Raw genomic sequence first — 22544 nt, 5'->3', positions numbered from 1 at the left:
AAGTTTGGATTTTAACCTCCATCCTTGTTTTATGTCCACCATCTTCGGTCCAAACGGGATGGGGGCGGGGCGGGGCGGGCCGGGGCGGGCCGGGGGAAAGCGTAAGTCCATCCCCACCGCCATCCCCGTTTCATGTCTTCGATCTCCTGTACAAACGGGGCGAGGCGGGGCAAGGTCCCGTTTCCCACCCCCGGTCCACTGCCATCCCTACAAGTAAAAGCCGTTCAACCCAAACCTAAGATCGTTTCGGAAAAATCGCAGCGGTACTATATTAAAGAAACCGAGCGAGTTGGCATCCCTTTGCTCCTTTTCTTCTTCTTCACTCACTCTCTCTCTCTCTCTCTCTCTCTCTCTGCTGAACCAATTCGCAGAAGAGGAGAAGATGACTCAAGACGTGGAGATGAAGGAACATCCCGCCCCCTCTCTCTCTCAATCCTCCTCTGCTTCCCCGGTTCTTCAATGTAACGATCCCAACCTTACCAATTTTTTCTTTTCTAGGGTTTTTTTTGTGGATTTCTTTTTTAGGGTACCAATCTAGTCCTTCTGATTCGTTTGCTGCTGTTCCGGTGAAGATCTCACGGAGATCGGCGCCTTGATCGAGACGGGAGCGTACACGAAGGAGGTCCGCCGGATCGTTCGAGCCGTCCGCCACACGATCGCGCTGCGGCGGAAGCTCACCGCGCCCGTGCTGTCGGCCTTCCTTCACCACATTTTGGTGCCGGGGTCGGAGGTCCTGGTCCGGTTGTCTTCCTACCTTCCCAAAGTACGTCGAACAATGCCTTTTCCTTGTTTGATTCTTCGAGCTGGTATTCTCTTTTAGGGTTAGGGTTTTGATTCGGTTGTTTATTGGGCGCGTTTTCTTCTTTATTTGGTTTTCTTTGTATTGTTGCTCTTTTTTTAGGGTTTAATTTTGTACTGAGGTAATTCTTGGGTTTGTTTAGTTGTTGGCGAGACATAGTGGTTGGAAATGAACTGGAGTTGTGTTTTTTCATTGATTCCTGCAATGGGTGTGACCATATGATTGATTATTGACATGAATTTGGTTTACTTGTTATGTAAGTTACGTCGAATATAATGATAATCTGGTCCCAAAAAAAGCGATATTTTCTTTTGCTGGCGTAGGGTTTAGGCATTCTTGTTTTATCAGAATTTCACAAGCTATTTACATTGATATTCATGTCTAAGATTATTTGTTTGGGAATGGAGGAATGTCACTGAGGATCCTAGAAAATTCTTTTGGGGGGTCTAAGTCGGTTGAGGTAGTAGAAGACACAGAGGTTTTGAGAACTTTGTAAACATATTGTTAATTATTGTTTATAGTTTGTGATAGTATGTCTGTTTGCAACATGGCGTTGGCTGTGATATCTGGGAACTCGTTGGGCGGGTGGATGGGTGGCGGGGTTGTTTCTAGTTTGCATGTTCAGTGATAGCTACCATTTTCTAGCTCAGGCTTGGTTTGAGAAATCCTGTGCATGGGTATCTCCGTTTTGTTCCTTTCAAATGTTTTATAGTTGTAAGATAATCCACCATCTTTGGTGTTGATCATGCTATACAAGCTTTTTAGGTTTATAATGTGGTTTGCAGCTTTGGTTCTTGAAGCATGGTTATTTCTTGAAGTATTGTTTTTTTGAGATTGCTTTTCTTTGGAACGACTTGGGATACTTATTGATGAGTTGATATCTGAGGGTCCTGTTATTTAGTTTGGTCATAATATTCATGCTCTGTCCTTTTCCTATAGTCGTGGCTTTGTTACCAGTTATCCACACAAAAAGCAACTCTAGGGTCACACCATTATGTATCATTTTAGTTATTGAAGATGGAAGGAAACATCTCCTATATTTTCTTTATGGTGTTATCTTTTTGGCTCTTCTTAGGTTTGAAATTACCAGAAATAGATATGAGTACAAATTGAGAAAATGGAAGCTTGTGATATGATCGTTCATGTGTTTTCTTGAATATTTGGCCTTCTACATCTTAAAAATTGAAAGTAGTCATTAGGTGCCCACAACAAAAGATCAAGAGAAGAAATGGAACCAAAAGAGATAGAAATAGGGAAGAGAGCGGATGATGATGATGATGGAAGGGAAGAGATAGAAATGGTTTCTATTGGTCGACCCTACTCATTTTATTATTAGGCTACTAAAATATTAGAAGGACTAGAATGTCCTCTATACCCCACTACACGTTTTTACAAAAAAGGCCAAACCATAGCTTGTTCAAGTCATCGAGGATGAAAATGTTCCTCTTACAACACTCTCCCTTAAGTTTTTTTTGTTTGGGATAGTTAGAGAAATCTGTCAATTTTCTGTCTGTCAAAAATATAATTGGTTGACCCGTGCCTTGTTTGCAACATCTGGCAATGTAAAACCCCAGGTCTCTCTTGCCCACCAGGGAAAACACCTAGTTTTGACCTTGCAGCGAAGGACATTGAAGTCAGATTTTGAACTCACGGTGTCCCTTCAACTTTGTCCCTTTATGAGCCATCCCTTAGCTAGATGAATGGAGCCCTCGTGGGCACACTCTCCTTCGGGTTATGGATAAAAACATCTATCATCCCCAACTTGCCTACAAGTCCCATATTTCTTGCTTTATTTACTGCCTTTGTGGCAGTGTCGGCTAATTGGCCTTCAGTCCTTATGTGTGGAACTTTTAATATGTCATTCTCAATTTGTCCCCCAATAAAAGGACAAGCTATCCCAATATGCCTTGTCTATTCATGGTGTATTAGATTTGCAGTAATGTGTATGGCACAATTATTTTCACAATAGTGTATGGGTAGTGCGACTTAGATAACCATCTCACTTAAGATAGACCTTATCCACATTCCTTCACATGCATTGTAACTCAGTCCTCCGTACTTGGGCTTTATACTAGATCTAAATACCACATCTTGTTTTTTATTCCTCCATGAGACGAGGTTATACCAACAAAAGTACAATACTCAATTGTAGGCATTTCTATACTTCTATCATCTAAGGACTCAACCCTTTTGTAATGTTTATTGTTTCTGTAGAGGATTCTTCCTTCAAGTATCTTAATAAACTCAACACACCTTGAATATGAAGGCCAGCACAAAACTGCACTTTCCCCACTTAGGCCCAACCACTGCCACCTCAGTGATACCTTGACCGGTCCAAGCTTAACATAAGGCCAGCGCCTATATCATTTAGCCTTTTGAATTGTGCTAAACAGGGATGTTTGGGACACTGTGATTCAGTGAAGCCAATTGTGATATTTAATAGAAAGTGATAGGACTAACTTGATTAATCGGGATATGGCTTTGTACCTTGGGTATAACAGAGCAACAGAACGCGATATGATGGCAAAAATGAACTCTAATATTGGTTTTGCGTTAGCAAAAGGGAAAGAGAAAATCAGAAAAGAAATTAAAAAAAAAAGTGGATAGAGAGAGAGAGTCTAGATGTTTCTTTTCATAGAGAAAGTTTGTATATAAAGGGTCGTCCCTCACGCAGGAAAGAATAGAGTATGAGGCCCTAGAGAGTGAAGGTTGGAGGGCTGCTTTATTCTAGAATGCCTGTGATTACTTACCAATAAACAACAGGCCCTCGTCATCATCATTACCTTCTTCTGCTTTTCTTTTTTCTTTTTTCTTTCTTCTTTCTTTTTCATTTCCCTATTAATGGGGTAGTGATGACTTCGTTTAGCATATCTGCAGACGCCCATTTGGTTAAGCCATGGCGAGGCAGGTCAGGATGGCCTTTGCATTTGCAGGCAACCACTGCAGCCATGGCCCTTGGGCTTCATGTCTGAGCAAAGGCGAATCTGAGCCCCCAATCCCAACTAATAACATTTCAAACACCAAAACATACACATTCTCTCTTCATCCCTCTTTTCCAGATTTTGCATGCATGCTTGTTCTTGAAGAGGTCCATTGCAACTTTATGCAACATAACCCACAATTTTCACCAAAACACACTCACATCATACATGGTGTTTGGCCTTGTGATGGTGAGATATATCAACTTTTTATGTTTTTCAGAAGACCTTGGTATCTATCTTTGTTTTCATATGATTCTAATTTGTGGTTGTTTTATAGGGGTATCTATGGGATTTAACTCCAACATATTAGTTTCCTTCAAAAACTGTAACACATTTTCTTTGGAAGATTACTATTTCCTTATGTAACCTCGACCCCTTGCTTCGAGTAATGCTTCACCCTTGTGGTCTCTTCCTTGTCAATCGATTATCACTGTATCATCCACGTACACAATAAGAATGATAACTAGTTCACCTTTCTTTATGAAAAAAATGGGTCAAATGCACTTCTTTGGATCTCAGACTCTATGGTATCCTTGCTGTATCTTTCAAACCAAGTGGATAACCTTTTTCAATTTTTACACTACATGTTGTCCTATCCTTTTTAGAAGCCTGGGTGGAGCCAAGTCCATTTTTTCTTGAAGATCTCCATGGAGGAAGGCATTCTTCGCATTTAGTTGGTATAATAGCCATGGTTTGTGGGCGACTAGAGAAAGAATAACTCGAATAAAATTCAACTTCCCATTGTGCAAAAGTCTCTTGATATTTTGTTCATGTGTGTATCCCTTTGCAGCTAACCTAACATTATATCGTTCTATAGTTCCATTTGGCTTGAACTTCAATGTATACATTCATTTACATTGTACAACCTATTGCTTTCGGTTCTTGTCATGCATGAAGTTTAAGCACAAAGTTTGATCATGTTTTGATATCAGGTCCCTAAGGATTAGATATTGGAAAGCTCGAACAATTTTTCTATGTTATTGAAATTGAGTGGTTTGTGAAAAGGCTCCTCGGACCTTTTTGTCAAAGTGAGCTGGGGTTGTTGGGGTTTCAATTGTTTTTATCATCTTCAGCCAATGCATCATGAATTCATTTTATTTAAGAATCAATCTATGAAGCTCCCTAATAAGTTCATTTGTTTTGATATTTGTAACTTTGTGATCAGTTTGTTTGATGGGTATTAAAGATCACTTTTATCATAAGTGTGTGCAATCAATCACAATGTATAAGCGAATGAGGAGTTGCTAGCTGTCCTTCCAAGCTACATTTCTTGAACATTATTGGAATTTATGAACCATGTGTGATGCCAACTTAAAGCAAATGACTCTGTTTATTTTACCTATCTTTATATTTGAATTGCACTCTATAATACCACGGTCTTCTCCGTGTAATTTCTTCTAAGATCTCTTGTGGAAATGTGTATTGATATTGACCAGACAACTCATTTGTAGGATTTAATGCCACCATATGCACACCTTCTCCTTTACCTAGGCTATGTGACTGGCTATATCACATTTGTTTGTTAAATCTTCTCTGCAAATAGGACCTAGTGAAAAGAAACTTTTGTCTTTGTCTACATACTCTATGGCTTGAGTTGTTTTTGTAGGTTCACTACCTGCTATACTTGCCTTTGTCACTGGATATGATATCTTTTGTCTTGAACTGGTTTGTCTCTTCAATGATGGCTTCAACTCATTGTCTGTGTTAATGTGCTTTCTCTATTGCTTGAATTGGTTTGTCTTTTCAGTCATGTGCTTAAGAATTTTAGTTAAAAGATATCTTCTTCTTGTAGAGAAATTTTTGGAACAAATGAAATAATTGGATGTATCACTGTAGCGACCCACATGATGGTGCCTATAGGGAAGATATAAGCATAACTTCTTGATCGAGGAAATGTAAGCACTAAATTGCCATTTGAGAGGGCTCTACTGTCTTTAAAGCATAACTGTTTGAGATGGCTCTTTAAAAGAAGAAATTGAAAGAGTCCAGCTTGATGCTTACTATTTGCTCTGGGTGCTAAAGAGATATGCAACAAACAGACAACATATTGCAAAAGTATGAAGTAGAACCGAAAATGGTAAACTGAAGTTTTTTTTTTGTTTTTCTCCCTTTTTTCGTGAAATTGGCTTCTCTTAGAACTTGAACAGAATCTTAGTTGCTTTAAGCTAAACGTTTGTGAAAAAGGGGAGAGAAAATCACATCCCTTTGAAAGAAATACCAGGACATAAGATGTTGATGAACCCATCAAGGGCTAGATTTTCTCTTAGAACTTGAACATGATCTTAGTTGCTTTAAGCTAAACCTGTGTGAAAAAGGGAAGAGAAAATCACATCCCTTTGAAATAGATACCAGGACATAAGATGTTGATGAACCCATCAAGGGCTAGATTTTCTCTTAGAACTTGAACACAATCTTAGTTGCTTTAAGCTAAACATTTGTGAAAAAGGGAAGAGAAAATTGCATCCTAGACACCAAGACATAAGATATTGATGAACCCATCAAGGGGTAGATGTGTATGACTTGATTAAACCTTAGTTGCAATGATGGGAGAAGAACAATGGAAGCAAAATAAAGGGTGATACTGGTGGATAGAGTGATAGCCTAATAGGCCAGTGAGTGTGTGCCACTATGGAGTCTCGTCAAAAGCCAAGATGCAACCAAAGCAACTTAGGGCATCATTGGAAGTAGTCTAAGGCTATCAACACCAACTTCCTAGCAAACCTGCTGCCATAGCGGTCGATTCTTCACCACCTGAAAGGGATTTAACCAATGCAATCTACAGATTACTATGATTTGCCCAGAATCTAGTTGGGGGTGGGGGAGTCATTGGAGAATTTGGAATGTCATTGGCGAATGTGCTCGAGTTGTAGTTTGCAATGCGATGAGAGGTGTTGATTCCCAATGTAGTGTGGTGGCTCTGTGTGTTTATATCCCCAATCCCAATCTTCTAGTGAATCACATGGCCTCCCTTGATCGGGTAACAAGATACTATCCAATCCAAAGTTCATGTCTTGTTGTCCTAATACAAGCATTTTGACAATTGTCCTGATCATAGGTAGAGTTTAACCAAGGGTTTAGTAGTTAAATATCATTTTGTTCCCCTTTCAAGCCCTAACTTGGCATCTTATGTTCAATCTAATGCCATTGGGGGGGGGGAGGGGTTCTTAGGTTTCTCTTGGTCTTCCTCTTGCCCCTTCTCTCCCCTTGGTTGGTGTACTCCTTGGTCATTATTGCATGGTAACAGAGCTTGGAGTTGAAAGAATTGAAGTTCTCAGATTGGGTGGCAACAAAATGGTGGTTAAGACTCTATTACTGAAGGAAGCCTTGTTGGTTGGTGCCCCTTCATCTTCCGGCAACAAGGTAGTAGAAAAGGGTATGGTAGTGGGTTCAATAATAGATTATGTTGTAATGACCTTTCTAAAAGAAAGTAGGAGTGATTGGTAGTTTCCCTCTTCCCCTCACAACAAATATGATTTGACCTAGGGTTTGTCCCTTTTCAGTGGGTATGATGGTTCTCTTAGGCCCACTCCAACTCTAAACTCTGTAATGGGCTAGCAGGTTTTCCTCTCGCCTTCGGAGTGGAAGGCTCCAGTGTCTCAAGGGGGTATGCCATGTCTATTACCAATCTGCTTGGCTTGGAGGTGGGTTGTTTCTTTAAATATATTAGGGTTTCAGTTTGAGACTCAAGTAAAAGAGCTAAATGTCATGTTAAATGGCAAAGTGGGGAGGGTGGAGCAAGCCTTTGTCAGGGTGCCAGCAAAGAAGAAATAACTGCCCAAGGAGTTGGGGGTTACCATTGAGCTTTTCAAAGGACCTTTGCAAGTTGACCAAGAGGTCAAGGGAAAATTCATTAGTTCCTCATGAAGGTGTAAGGATTCAAAGAGTCTTCAATCACGAACCAAAAGTCCATCAACTTGAGTAGATAACTACAAAAGTGTTCTCTAAGGAATATACCAGAGTTACCAGTCGAGGAAGCGGGAGCGGGAAGCAATACGGGAAGCAGGAGCGGGAAGCGAGGCACTTTAAAAAATTTAGGAAGCGGGGAAGCGTGGGACTACTTAGAAAAAAATTCTGAACCATCTAGGAAGCGACCTAGGAAGCGACCTAGGAAGCGAACCGGAAGCGACCTAGGAAGCGAATCGGAAGCGAGGGGGAAGCGAAAAAAATAGAAAAAATGAGGAAGCATGGGGGAAGCGCGCTTCCCATAAATGGGAAGCGCGTTTCCCATAAAAGGGAAGCACGCTTCCCAAAAAAAGAGGACGCTTCCCCTCACGCTTCGGAAGCGCGACGTTTCGCACTTCCCCTTTTACCTAGGCGCTTCCGGTAACTCTGGAATATACTCACAAATCTCACAAAGAGAACCACAAAAAGTGTTTTCTAAGGAATACACTCACAAATCCCATAAAAGGGGATATATGTAATGAAATGGATTGAATCCAATGAACATGCAAGAACACACTTTCAATCAAGTAGAATACTTGATTGAATCATCAAACCACCCACACAAGGGTTACACTCACAAAGTCTAACAATTTGTTATTGCATAGAGTTACAAAAATGAGTTATGAATACAAGGCCTATTTATAATACATGAGGAGGCATATGGGGCAGCCCCATATGGCTGTTGGGGCTGCACCCAACAGTCACGTTTGTGACCGTTGGGGCAGCTCCAACAGCTATATGGAGCTGTCCCTATCACAAAAGGACAAAATAAAAAAGGTGAAAAAGAACAAAAATAAAAAATACAAAAAGCTAACAGTAAAATACAAAAAGCTAAAAGTATCAGCCCCTAATGGGCTGACGCCTATTTAGTGAAAAGACTGAAATACCCTTGATGGGTATTTCTGTTTACATATATTTATATATTCATATATGTGTATATGAATACACATATCTTAACAATATACACAAGAAAGCACGCAATATAAAAATTATTTTATTTAATGAAACAAGTGTGTGAAAGCATAACTTTACAAAAGGGAGAACACCCCGGTTTATACACAATAGGGAAAAGAGAGAGCACTAGAGATGAGAGAGGGACCTCCCAACAACTAGATTTCTAGTCGTTGGGAGCAAGTAGAACTAGTTTGACTTGGTCCCAAATATATAAAAATATAAATATATGTATATATACATACATATACATATACATATATACTATACTATATACACAAATATGTATATGTACAATTTAACACCCCCTCTCAAACTTACGGTAGGATAACCGAAAGTTTGCGTAAAAGAAAGTTAAACCTAGGAGCAGAGAAAGGTTTGGTAAAAAGTCTGCCAACTGGTACTCACATGTGACATAGGGCGGGTCAATGGTTCTTTGAAGATATTCCTCTCAAACATAATGACAATCCATGTCGTTGTGCTTCGTCCTTTTGTGAAGGTATTGTTGTTGGCAGTGTAGCATTCTTGTTGTCGCATCACATCTTTGAAGCTTCTAGAATCTTGATTCTCGTATCAACCAACAATCTTTCTTAACCACACCACCTCTGTTGTGGTAATAGCCATGACTCGGTACTCGACTTCACTTTTGTTACTTTTTTCACCTTTATGAGATCAATGAGTCACTTAAGAAAACACAAAAACCTATGGTTGAGTGCCTATTATTAGGATCACCTCCCGAGTTTGCATTTGTATATGCAAGTAAATCTAATGTAGGCGAGGAAGGCATAAACAAGCCTCTAGAAATAGAATTTTAAGATATCTAATAATGCGCAAAACTCCCATCTTAACCGATGTGGGAGTATGTTGAAACTGACTAGTTGGGTGTACGACGTGTGCTATATCAGGTCTAATAATTGTCAAGTAAGAAAGAACTTTGATAAGCTGTTTATAAGGAGTTGGATAATTTAGACGCTCCCAATCATCGATTTTCATTTTGATATTTGTTATTTAAGGAGTGTCAACCTTGACATACCATACCTGAGAACAATATTAGAAGCACAACTTATACTGAGATAATAAATACCCTTTAGTATAATAAGCACCTTCTATTCTTAGAAAATACCGTAAAAAACCTAAATCAGTCATTTCAAAACTAGTTTTAAGGATATTTTTAATATGTTGAACTCACTATTTGTCTCCTCCAGTGATTATCATATCAACATAGAGAAGCAGAATGACAATACCTGCATCAAAGTTCTTAACAAACAAAGTCGTGTCAGTCACACAGGATCTAAAGCCAATATCGAGTTTGTTTCAAACTATACAATGCCTTATGCAGACGAAGAGCCTTCCCTTGAGTTATACCCATACTTGGGGGTGCCTATGTGTACACTTCTTCCATAAGGTTGCCATTTAAAAAGACATTTTTAACATTCTTTTGATATATGTATCAATTTTTAACTGAAGCAACCACAATGAGGGTTCTAATTATGGTTATGCGAACAATAGGTGCAAAGGTTTCTTCATAATTTATGCCATATTCTTGCACATATCTTTTATCAACTAGCCTAGCTTTGTATCTCTCAAGGGTCTCATCGCTCTTGGTTTTTATCTTATATACACACCTACAACCTATAGAACCAAGTTTGAGCCTTTTCTAATGCATCTAGTTCTACCCTCATGGCTTTAACCCATTCGCAGTATTCCTTGGCTTGAACATAAGATAAAGGTTCTACATTCAAGTGAATTAAGGCTATGCATGCTTGATATTTAGATGAGAAAGGGTCATATGAAACAAATTTTGATGGAGGCTTTGAAACTGTAGATGATTTCCTAGTATGCAGTTCTTCATCTAAGTTAGAGAAATTTTCAAGTGCAAATTGAGGTTTTGGACATCCTCATCTAGAGTATTGTAAACAAGTTCGATCATCATGAGGTACTTCGTCAAGAGACTCCCTATCTCTTGATTCAATGACATTTTCAAAATCATAATCACAATCACAATCGTCAATAACTTGGTTGGAACCAAGATCAAATAAAAACGAGTACTCAGTTGCTTCCTTAGCTTGATCTTTATCAAAGAATTTTTTTTCCAAAAAGTTATATTTTTAGAAATATAGAATTTTCAGTCTTAGAATCATAACACCAATATCCCTTTTAGTTGTCGGCATAACAAAAAAAGGTACAAGAAATAGCTCTAGGAGAAAACTTGTCATTTTTGTTGGTTAATACAAAACATTTGCAACCAAAGATTCGTAATCTATCATAGTCAGGAAAGAGTTTAAAAAGTTTTTTAATAGGTGAAATATTTTGTAAAGAGGATGATGGCATTAAGATAAACAATTGTTAAGACATTTTCTGCCCAAAAAATCATAGGTGCATGATTAGCAATAAGTAAGGTTCTTGAAGTTTTAGTGATGTGCCTATGTTTTCTTTCTGTTAAACCATTTTGTTGTGGTGTGTGAGGATAAGATTTTTGATGTGTGATGCCATGAAGGTTAAGATAATTTTTAAAATCATTTGATACAACAAATTCTCTCCCTGAATCAATATGAAGTATATAAATTTCGTTTTCAACCCTATTTTTAACCAACTTATGAAAATTTTAAAGTGAAAAAAGACTTCAAATTTATGCCTAACGAAGTATATCTAGGTGTGTCTAGTAAAGTCATCCACAAATATGACATAATATGCATATCCACCTTTAGATAATACAGGTGCTGGACCTCAAACATCCGAATGAATTAACTCAAGTAGTCTAGATAAAACAAAAGTTCTATTATAGAATGATAATCTCTTCATTTTTTCAAGAACACAGTCTTCACAAGAGAAATCATTAAGATTACAAAAAAATTTCAAATTTAGAAAATATTAGATTTTTGAAACATTTGGATGTCCTAATCTTTTATGCCATATATTCAAATCTAATTTTTGTACATTACAATGAAAAACATCTTTGGGTATTTCCAAAATATCCATATATAAGAGTCCTCCTTCTTTATGGCTTTGCCCAATCAACTTCCTTGAGTGATGATCTTTCACTAAGCATTCATTTGAAGAGAAGGAAATATTACAACCATAGTAGGATATTTGAAACAGATAAAAGATTTAGGTCTAATTTAGGAATGTGTCAGATTTTTTAAATAAAAAACCTTTTTATTTTAAAAAATGTTTTTCAAAATTCCCTATTCCTTCAATTTGAAGAGATGTACAAAGCTGTAAAAACATTTGACATACTTGAGTTATGATATTCAGATAAGATATCATTGTTTGGGGTCATATAAAATGATGCATCAGAATTGAGAAGCCAAGGAAATTTACAGGGGTTGGAAAAAGATGAAACAATGACTCCAGTTTAAGAAGACGCTCCTTTGAGAAGAGGTTTAAGAGCTTCCACTAGTTGAGCTAGAGACACTTCCAATAGATGATTTTTGAGATGTGCGAATGTCACTTGATTCTTGTAGAGAACCAACCAAAGCGACCTTCTCATATGTCTCTTTTTGCTTAGGACATTGGGGCTTGATGTGTCCCAATTCATGGAAATAATGACAAATAGTTTTCCTTTTATAGTAGTCATTTCATCTTTTATAATGAGATGGTTTATATGCACAAACATAATGCCAAGACCGAGTCATCTTCATTTTTTGCCACATGCAACCTATTTTTTTCCATACTCAACTCCTCTATAGTGTCTTCAATAGAGGGAGGTTTTCCTCTATGAATAAAAATCAATTTAGTTGATTCAAAGTTTGGTCTCAAACCGTTGATAAATTGATAAAAGTGCTTTGCATCTATTTGTTTTTGGCGGAGTCTCAAACCGTTGATAAATTGATAAAAGTGCTTTGCATCTATTTGTTTTTGGCGGAGTTCAATATCTTCAGGGCAATGCCATTTTGGTGCTAAAAGAGCCAATTCTTCCCAAAGTTTAAACAAGTCATTATAGTATTCTATAATACTTTTTTCATCTTGGATCATGGTCCAAACTCTATCTTGCACGCAATATCTTTAAGAGAATTCATTATTTTGAGATACTCTCAGGCCTTGTTTGCATGTTTGAATTTGGCAAGGCTAGAGCATTTTTTAACATCCACACTGCTAATAAGCCAAGACATGAGCTTGACATATCTCATTCTTCATTCTTTTCAGTTCTTCTCATAGTTGGTAATGACTTTTGTCTTTTCATTTTCTGTTAGTGTTACCTCTTTCTCACCTTCTACCTTGGTGAGAACTAGTTTGGGTTTTGGATCAAATTCAGCTACTAGTCCAGACAACCCTTTTTTCCCAAATAAAATGCTTTATAATAGAAGCCTATGTTACATAGTTAAAATCATTGAGTTTCATGATTTAATGGTGACATTTTCATTGTCATCCATCATGCAAGAAATGGGTAGAGAGGGATAAAGAGAAGGGATAAGAGGGGAAAGAAAATAAAATGCAGAACACGAGTACTCCACCTATATCACGCCAACACTTGAATCCTCTAATGATGTACGATCACAATTCACAAGTACTTGCACAATCACGATCACTCTACCAATGTCTCAATCAAGAACACTTGAATGAGAATCAAAAGAGTCAAGTTTTGATACCATGTAAGGATTCAAAGAGTCTTCAATCACAAGCCAAAAGTCCACAAACTTTGGATAATAAAAAAAGTGTTCTCTAAGGAACACACTCACAAATCCCACAAAAGGAATCACAAAAAGTGTTCTCTAAAGAACGCACTCACAAATCCCACAAAGGGAACCACAAAACGTGTTCTCTAAGGAACACACTCACAAATCCCACAAAAGGAACCACAAAAAGTGTTCTCTAAGGAACACACTCACAAATCCCACAAAAGGAACCACAAAAAGTGTTCTCTAAGAAACACACTCACAAATCCCACAAAAGGAACCACAAAAAGTGTTCTCTAAGAAACACACTCACAAATCCCAAAAAACTGGATATACACAATAAAGCACACAATATAAAAAATGTTTTATTTAATGAAACAAGTGTGCAAAAGCATAACTTTACGAAGTGGAGAACACCCCTATTTATACACAATAGGGAGAAGAGAGAGAGAGCTAAAAGAGAGAGAGCATTAGAGATGAGAGAGGAACCTCCTATGTTGTCAAAGGCGCCGACTAGACATCTAGTCAGGCTAGTCGAAGGAAAAACTAGGAAACGGCTGGATTCCTAGTTTTTCCCATTCAGGGGTACCAATTTTCCCACCTAGGCGGTCCTTGCCTAGGCGGGAAAATCAATACCCTGCAACTTGTTATGTGCATTTTTTGCTTTTTTTTAATTAATTTGTTATATTTGTTTGCTTATGTAGATGTGACATTGAATTGTTATGTGTGTTTGTTTATGTATGTAGATGTGTCTTAATTCTTTGCCAGGTTTTGTAATATAACATGTTTACTATGCCACGATAGTGGGATTTTGTACTTTGTGCATTCGTATGTCTTTGCTGTTAGTCTTAATAATATTTGGACAGGTTTTGTAATATAATGTATACTATGCTTGATGATATCAATATCTTATGCTTTCGGACCTCCCAACGGCTAGATTTCTAGCCGTTGGGGGAGCAAGTCAAACTAGTTTGACTTAGTCCCAACAGCCAGAAATCTAGCCACTACTTGATCCCAAATATTATATATATATATTTAAATACAATAAATATATGTATATGTACAATTTAACAACTACATGGATATTAGAGCCTAGAACAACTAGAAAAAACAAAGATCCTTGGCAAATTGGCTCAAACAATTGATGTTGGATATAATGAGAGTTACAAAATACAAAATGGAGGACCTACCTATTCTAGCAAATGTGTCCTCTAGTGCAAGGTTTTAAAACCCGTGACTCGGAACTCGACTCGTTCTTTATTGACTCGTGACTCGGCGGGTCAACTCGGTGACTCGGACCGGGTTTTGTTAACTTTTGATTTTAAAAGAAAAACAATATATAAATTGTCAGTCCATGGGAAAGATGTATTATTCAGTACAAGAGTGATTCATCACGCCAACACCTTCATAGCCCTTGGGAATTACATGATCCCAATGGCACTGGTATCCTGTGTGATTATGGATTGCAGTCACTTGGATCATGCAATATACAGAGAATGGCAGGTCGAGTTAAGAGATTCATTATTTTGGACAAACAAAGAACACATAATGGAGTTGGACAGATTTTCTGCACCATGCATCACCTTGAAAGAATTCAAACAGCTATTAGCAGCTCGAAAGAAGATAGAATAAAATTTTCAATGCCTAAGATTAGAGGTTAGGAAAAGTGAAATTGTTGCAGGCCTTAGATTCATGATGCCCAGCTCTTAAATAAAAAAGATTCCAATTAGACAAAGGGCAGAAACAGAGACAGATGATATTGGTAAAATGACCCAGAAGCTGCACCAAATGCTACAGACTGGGGAAAAGTATCACTGTATAAGATAAACTATCATTTACAAGAACATAAAGTGGAAAACTAGAAGTTGCCTTGGACCTCTAGTGGTCCACGAAAGGGTGGTGATGGGGCAATGTTAGTTATAGAGGCAGAGTTTTTTTATGAAGTTGTATCATCATGTATGTAAAGTAATATGTGATATTCAGATAAGGAATCCTTAGGTCCTAACTCTCCAATCTCCATGTGTCTTGAAAGAAATCCCTGCATTTAGATGCATAGAATTCTTTGTTAATTGGGTTTATAAACTAGAATGCTTTGTTGTTTGATTTATATACTATAACAGTTATTTGTTCAAAAAGATCTTTCCTGACAGTCCATGGGAAAGATGTATTATTCAGTACAAAAGTGAATATGTGTGTGTGAAATACCCAAAAAATCAAATTTCAAACATCCTAGAACTCGGCCGAGTCAGCAGCCGAGTTTTCGCAGCCCGAGTTAAGCTTGCCGGGTTGACTCGTTGGAGGGCCGAGCCGAGCCGAGTCACCGAGTTGACTCGGCGAGTTTTAAAACAATGCTCTAGTGGTATTATTTTAATGTGGAGTGAAAAGTTATCAAGGACTTAAAGTGGGTGCTTTTTTTTCTCCATTCTTTTTGACAGGGGATTAAGTGATGCGGTGCATCTGGACCTACGTTCTGGAAAAATGTCATCGGATTCGAACGTGCTAACACGCTCCATCTTAGACTTTAAATGGGCAATTTTGATTTTTTTGTGAGCTTTCGGAAAAAAATTGGGATTAATTTTGATCCTGAAATGTTATGTATTAGCATTTAGGATTTATTTTTAACTTCAGGATTTTTCAAATCCAATTAAATAATTGGATCCAAATTTAGATCCAATAGCCCATTAGGATCTCTTTAGGTCTATTGGAGGGTGTAAGGTGTATTTTGGGTAGTTTTACTTTCATTAATTGAACCTGGATCCTCTTTATGTGGATCTGGATCTTTTTTTGATGAGCCTGGGTATTTGTCATTTGGGTTTGGATCCTCATTAATGAGGTCTAGATCTTTAAATTCAAAATTATGGATCCAAGAAGAAGCTCATTGGTCAGGAAAGAGGTGGATGACCTATTAGGCTTGTAGGAGGTGGGTCACCTCCCATTAGACCCAATAGGGGCAACTCTCATTGGTCCAAGGGGGGCCAAGAAGGGGCAGCCTTGTATTGCCCTTAATGGGAGGTGAATAACCTATCCCATTGGGCCCAGAGATGTGGCTATCCTAGCCTTTCCCCTCCATACGTTTTCCCTCTTTTCCTAAAAGAACTACTTGAGGATGTGGATAATTAGTTTTGTTGTTGTATATGAAAGAAACCCCTAAAATGTGAAGATTTTCCCATTCTCCACCTTGTCCCCATTGTGGCTGTCAAAGATGAGTGATGCTTGGAGATTTAATCGGCCGTATGTCGACCCTCAACAGTCCGTTCGTGAGTTGGGTACTCGAGAAGAACGTCGTTCATCGTTGACCAGCAGCCCATTGCAGGAGCTAACTGTTTGAGTGTTTTTTCTTCTGTTTGTTGATTGTGATTGCTACATCTTGTGTTTGGTTAATATTGTTTATTGTGACTGTTTTATTTCATAATTGAATAGATTGTTTTTATTTATCTGATAATCCGTGTGATTGTATTGAATCATGAATAGAACGTTTGGGTCGGTTTCTTATTTGGGGATTCCGAACAAACATTTTGTGAGCTGTAGTTGTTGGAGCAAGTCGGACATTTTTTGTTAGTGTTGTCTGTTGTGTTGTTAGTGTTGTCTGTTGTGGATGCCAAAACCGACCTTCCTAGGCCCCGTTTTGACGTCCTTTTATTTGATTTCTTTGAGTGTCACTCAATACTTGTATTCAACTGTGTTTCTTTGTTCACATTACAGTGATAGCACTGGTAATTGTTGAATCTGATTTAAGAGAGAGGAAGAGAGAAGCAAAACCAAGAAAGAGGATGAGGAGTAATTTCATTAGTTTAGAAAATAGGTTTACAACATATTAAAAGAGGGTCGACTACATAAAGCCCACTACAAGACAAAAGGACTAAAGAAGTGGGTAAATGCTAATTTACAACATATGTATAAAAGACTACATTGGAGGGTATTAGACACAAATGAAAATATGACATTTTCTCAACATTCACTCCTCAAGCTTGAGGTGATAAGAACACAATCAACCCAACCTTAAACAAGAATGATTAGAAAGCCTTCAACTGTAATTTTTTCGTAAAACAATAAGCTATCTGGTTCTAAGTTCCAATAAATGCCAATGATATAACTCCATCCAGATATGTCCGACCAGTAAAGTGACAATCTATCTCAATGTGCTTAGTCCTCCCATGAAATTCTGGATTTTTTACGATATGGACAGCACTCTGGTTGTCACAATACAAAGTGGTTGTCGTGACTATGTTTACTCCTATGTCCTGTACCAACCAAACAATCTCTTCAGTAACTTAAGCCATTGCACGTTATTCTGCCTCAGTGGGGGACAAAACAATCCTTTGTTGCTTCTTGCTCCATGATATTAATGATTCTCCTAAAAACACATAGAACCCTGAAGTAGAATTCCTATCCTGAGAAACTCCCCCAAAATTTGCATCACAGTATGCCTTCAACTCCAATAATGTAGTAGAAAAGAACAATTTATAGTGCATGGTACCTCTAATATATTTGATAATCCTTGTAATTGCTGCCAAATGAAATAATCTTGAGGCACTCATGAACTGACTCACCACATGGATTGCAAATGTAATATCTAGTCGCAAAATGGTCAAGTAAATCAAGCTCCCAACTAGCTGCCTATAAACTGTAGGGTCACTGAGTAGTTCATAATCTGTATACTTTAATTTGCAAGTAGCTTCCATAGGAGTATTTTCACTTGCTTTGTATCATTTGCAAGTCTTGCCTTCCCATTCAATTCATCAAGAAACCATCTGTGGTGCCAAAGGCACTACTGCATTGTCTAGAATTGGTTAATACAGACTTATTTGCAGTCATACAACAAGACACTCCTGAGTCCATCAACCATTCCGAAGTCAAGCTAGGAATACCTGCAAAAACCAGATGTACCAGTGGGACCAAAACAACTCGAAGAAGCAGTCAAAGAAAGAAGTTGTTGGACTGGCTAAGCTCAAGTCTAGAAGTGACAAAGGCTTGTGCATCAGGAGTGACAGTGAAGATGGAAGCCGTAGTAGAAACATGACTGTCTTCTTTACCACATTCCTCTCCCTGCAACTCCAAACACTGGAGCACTTCTTCCAATCTTCATTCCTTTCCTTTTTAATACAAGGGCATGCCTTTTTTATATGCCTCATTTTCTTACAGTAATGACAACACACATTACTCGTATCATACTTTAGAGATCCCATCTTTACCCCACCAAAACTGTTAGGCTATTTCGCTGCCACCGTAACAGAATCACCAGAGGAGTAGGATTGAAGAGATTTCATCTTAGTCTCCTCAACAATGATCTTAGAAAGCGCCTGGGTGACTGGAGGAAGGAATGTTCTATGAATAACAACACTTCTGCCATTATCGAACTCAGAGCACAACTTATCTGCCTCAACACTTTTAATCTCTGCATTACCTGATACTATCTTGCCCAGTTCTCTTGCATATGTATACTTGCTTGAGATAGCCCCAAGCATCCTTAACTTCAACAAACTTAGAGATGTTCATGTCCATTCTTGGTTCTACAAAGCCAAGATTTCATGTCTTGACCTTCACATTATTCATCTTCTATTATTTACTTACATTCTCCTAATTCACATCTCTAAATTTGCGCTTCATTGTAGTTCCATCAAGAAAACCTCTTAGTCATTTACCATCAATGATGATTACTATAAACTCAGACCAAAAGGAATAGTTAGTTTCATCCAACTTAATTGAAGTAAACTGAATAATGTCTCCTTTCTTCATTCTTACAACCACCTCTAACTATGATGCAAAGGTACTGCTCAAGCTCACAACTATAGCAAACAAACTACAATATGATATATACCAGACAAGAACTTAACAAGATACACCTTCAGACATACAATACTATAATAAATATGCACATAACCAACCGAAACCCAATAGCTAGGAACAAACAAGTCCAAAAACCATAACTCAGTCCAAATGAGTGCCTCAAAGCATAATACATATGCTATTTGGACTGAACAAAACCAAACACTGCCCAAAACTCAGCAATACTAGGGCAGTTGATCACAATAAAACCCCAAAAATGGGTTACCGCCTGCTAGTATCACCCCCAAAACACCACAAAGGTCCTCCAAAACACCAAACTTGCTTTCAAAGCATAACGCATATGCTATTTGGACTGAACCAAGCCAAACACTGCCCAAACTCAGCAAGGGCAGTTGTGCACAATAAAACCCAAAAAATGGGTTACTACCTGCTAGTATTACCCCCAAAGCACCACAAAGGTCCTCCAAAACACCAAACCTGCTCACCCAATCAGATTTCTTAGCCTCCTACAAGAAAAACAATATGAATCCAAGCAATTTCTGGACTAAAAAACTCAAAACCTGATCAGATTCAAGACATTTCTCAAATCTGGTCAGGAATTCCTCTACAATATAGAAATCCTTAGAAAAATCACCAAAAATTCAATACTTCAAATCACTTGATATCTGCTTCTAAAATCTTAAGAAATGTCCAAGCGATGAAAAGAGAAACAGGAGAGTTCTGTGAACATGATAACATAATCCTGTATGGAGGTTTATAAATGCTGTTATATAAGTCATTTCTAACATAGTGTTTCTTTATCCCGTTCCCTCGTGTATATGGTGAAAATTTTGAAAACAGTGAGGAATTGCGTCATTGCAGTTTTAGCTTGCAGGAAGAATTTGTAGAGCTTCTCATTAATTTCTGCATAATGCTTGTGTGTAGCCTGTTGTATCTGACCTTTCATGGATTTTTGTTACAGGAAGATGTTCATGATATGGAAGTTGACACTGCATCTTCTGCCATCCAAGGTCCTGCAAAGTATTCATTGCCAGAGCTTGAGATCTACTCATATTTGCTGGTCTTAATTTTTCTGATTGACCATAAGCAGTATGAAGAGGTAACATTTTTCTTTTACTACTGTGTTAAATGTTTTCTCAGGACTTGCCTAGTTCTATCTTGGCTTGTATATTGGTGTTTTCACTTGGTTTGGTCCCTCTGCAGGCAAAAGCTTGTGCTTCAGCTGCAATTGTTCGACTGAAGCAGCTGAACCGCAGGACTGTTGATGTGTTGGCAGGCAGATTGTACTTCTACTATTCATACAGCTATGAACTGACGGATAGTCTTTCTGAAATTCGAGGGTTAGTTTGGTACTAAATCGTATGCACCTTATGAAATATATGGTCCCTGGCACTTCCAAGTCAATTAAAGTTATCTGGTTTTGGTCCAGTCTTTGCACCATTCAACACCTTAAATGTACATGCTAGATAGGAGGTTCTTTACCTTCTGCTTAGATACTGCTTTTGCTGTACACAGTAATCTCCTTGCATTGCATCGCATGGCAACTCTTCGACGGGATGAACTGGGGCAGGTTTGTTACCTATCAATTTGTCCTTTTTAATCAACATATTATTGCAGATGTTAATATGTCCATTCTATCAGGAAACACTCTTGAATCTCCTCCTCAGGAACTATCTTCACTACAACCTATATGACCAGGCTGAGAAGCTTCGGTCCAAAACTCCACGTTTTGAGGCTCACTCCAACCAGCAGGTGTGGTCATTGCATATTTTAACTGTTGTTCAATCTTTATTGCTTGTTATTGATTTGGTCAGTTCTTTACCAGTTCTGCAGGTACCTATATTACTTGGGAAGGATTCGGACAATCCAGCTGGAGTACACGGATGCTAAGGAGAGCCTTCTTCAGGCTGCTCGGAAGGCCCCAGCAAGTGCTCGAGGTTTTCGAATCCAATGCAACAAATGGGCTGTTATTGTCCGTTTGCTGCTTGGTGAGATACCTGAGCGTACAGTTTTCATGCAAAGTGGCATGAAGAAGGCTTTGAAGCCCTACTTTGAGCTGACCAATGTATGTCCTTTTGCGTTCTCATTTCAAATTATTTTTAAATTAGTAGTATCTATGCTGATTTCTGATAGGGCACAGGCTGTTCGCATTGGAGATCTTGAACTTTTCAGGAATGTTGCTGAGAAGTATGTGAAGACTTTCAGTACTGACAGGACCCACAACTTGATCGTAAGGCTACGCCACAATGTGATCAGGACAGGGCTTCGCAACATCAGTATATCCTACTCCCGCATTTCGCTTGCTGATGTTGCTGCCAAACTAAGGTTGGATTCAGCAACCCCAGTTGTAGATGCTGAATGCATAGTAGCAAAGTCGATAAGGGATGGTGCTATAGATGCTACAATTGACCATGGAAATGGTTACATGCTGTCTAAGGAAACGGGGGATGTTTATTCTACCAATGAGCCTCAGTCAGCTTTCCACACAAGGATAGCCTTTTGCCTTAACATGCATAATGAGGCTGTGAGGGCTCTGAGGTTCCCGCCGAATGCCCACAAGAAGGAGAAGGAGAGCTCAGAGAAGCGAAGAGAGAGACAGCAACAGGAACAGGAGCTCGCAAAGCATATTGCTGAGGAGGATGATGATGAATTTTAAGTGAGCATTGCATTATTCCATTGTTTTGCCTACTTAGTTACTTGCAGCCATCAGTTTTTATTTATCCTTCAGTCGAGATTTTTGTTTGCTGTTGTGCCTACATTTTGTATCAGCTTTGGAACAGTGTTGTATTTTGCATGCTTTTGTCTTTCTGGCACTTCAAATAGTTCCTTGAAAATGGAGCACAGGATTTAGAAAAAATTCATGATTCAGAATGATTGTAATAAAATTGCCTGGTATACATACTGCTGAACAAGCCAAGATTTGTCATGCCTTGAATAGAGGCAATCTGAGCGCGTTATGAAAATGGGATTGAGTACGATTTAGGTACTAGGAAAGCGCACATAGTTTGTTGCCTATCAGAGATCTGATCACTAACTGTTTGCGCTGTCTGTTCAAGAAAGATGATCTGAAAGGTACATCGTCGATCCAGGACAGCAAGTCTAAAGTATGATCAGTGGAACTTTGATACACCACGTAGCCATGGGTCTCAGCAGACGCAACCATCACCTTCAAATTATTTCAATTTTTAAAAATGTCTACTACAGTATTCGTTATGCTTAGTTGTTTTGGAACAAAAAGCATTTTTTGGAACAAAAAACGTTTTTTTAAGCGCTTTTCCTGCTTCAGAAATTTAAGCGTTTTTCCTATTTAATAGAGAATTTTACACGAGAAAACTTTTTCACATATTTTGTCTGTGGAGTCGCTGCGTTCGATTCCCCGTTTGTCTTCAAATTAAACAATAATCACATGCAACACAAGACGATTTCAGGACTTAGAACATGCTCAAAATCTATTGACTTCGTCAAGGA

The 22544-nt window shown here is 38.3% G+C and overlaps 1 protein-coding gene across 1 annotated transcript; it reads left to right on the top strand.

Annotated features, from left to right (window-relative positions):
• The first annotated feature begins 272 nt into the window (after positions 1–272).
• Positions 273–21990, top strand: LOC149817789 (putative 26S proteasome non-ATPase regulatory subunit 3). Its single transcript, XM_089984267.1, has 8 exons — positions 273–461; positions 573–763; positions 20038–20175; positions 20280–20416; positions 20592–20646; positions 20718–20828; positions 20902–21141; positions 21217–21990. Exons 1-8 carry the CDS (start codon positions 383–385, stop codon positions 21730–21732), a joined length of 1467 nt encoding a protein of 488 aa, XP_089840393.1. The 5' UTR covers positions 273–382; the 3' UTR covers positions 21733–21990.
• Positions 21991–22544: the final 554 nt, after the last annotated feature.

Source organism: Nuphar pumila, chromosome 13 (genome assembly GCF_984573655.1).
Source record: "Nuphar pumila chromosome 13, dmNupPumi1.hap1.1, whole genome shotgun sequence".
NCBI classification, from domain to species: Eukaryota; Viridiplantae; Streptophyta; class Magnoliopsida; order Nymphaeales; family Nymphaeaceae; genus Nuphar; species Nuphar pumila.
The sequence above is the reverse complement of the archived record's forward strand: the minus strand, read 5'-3'. Positions and strand labels throughout refer to the sequence as shown.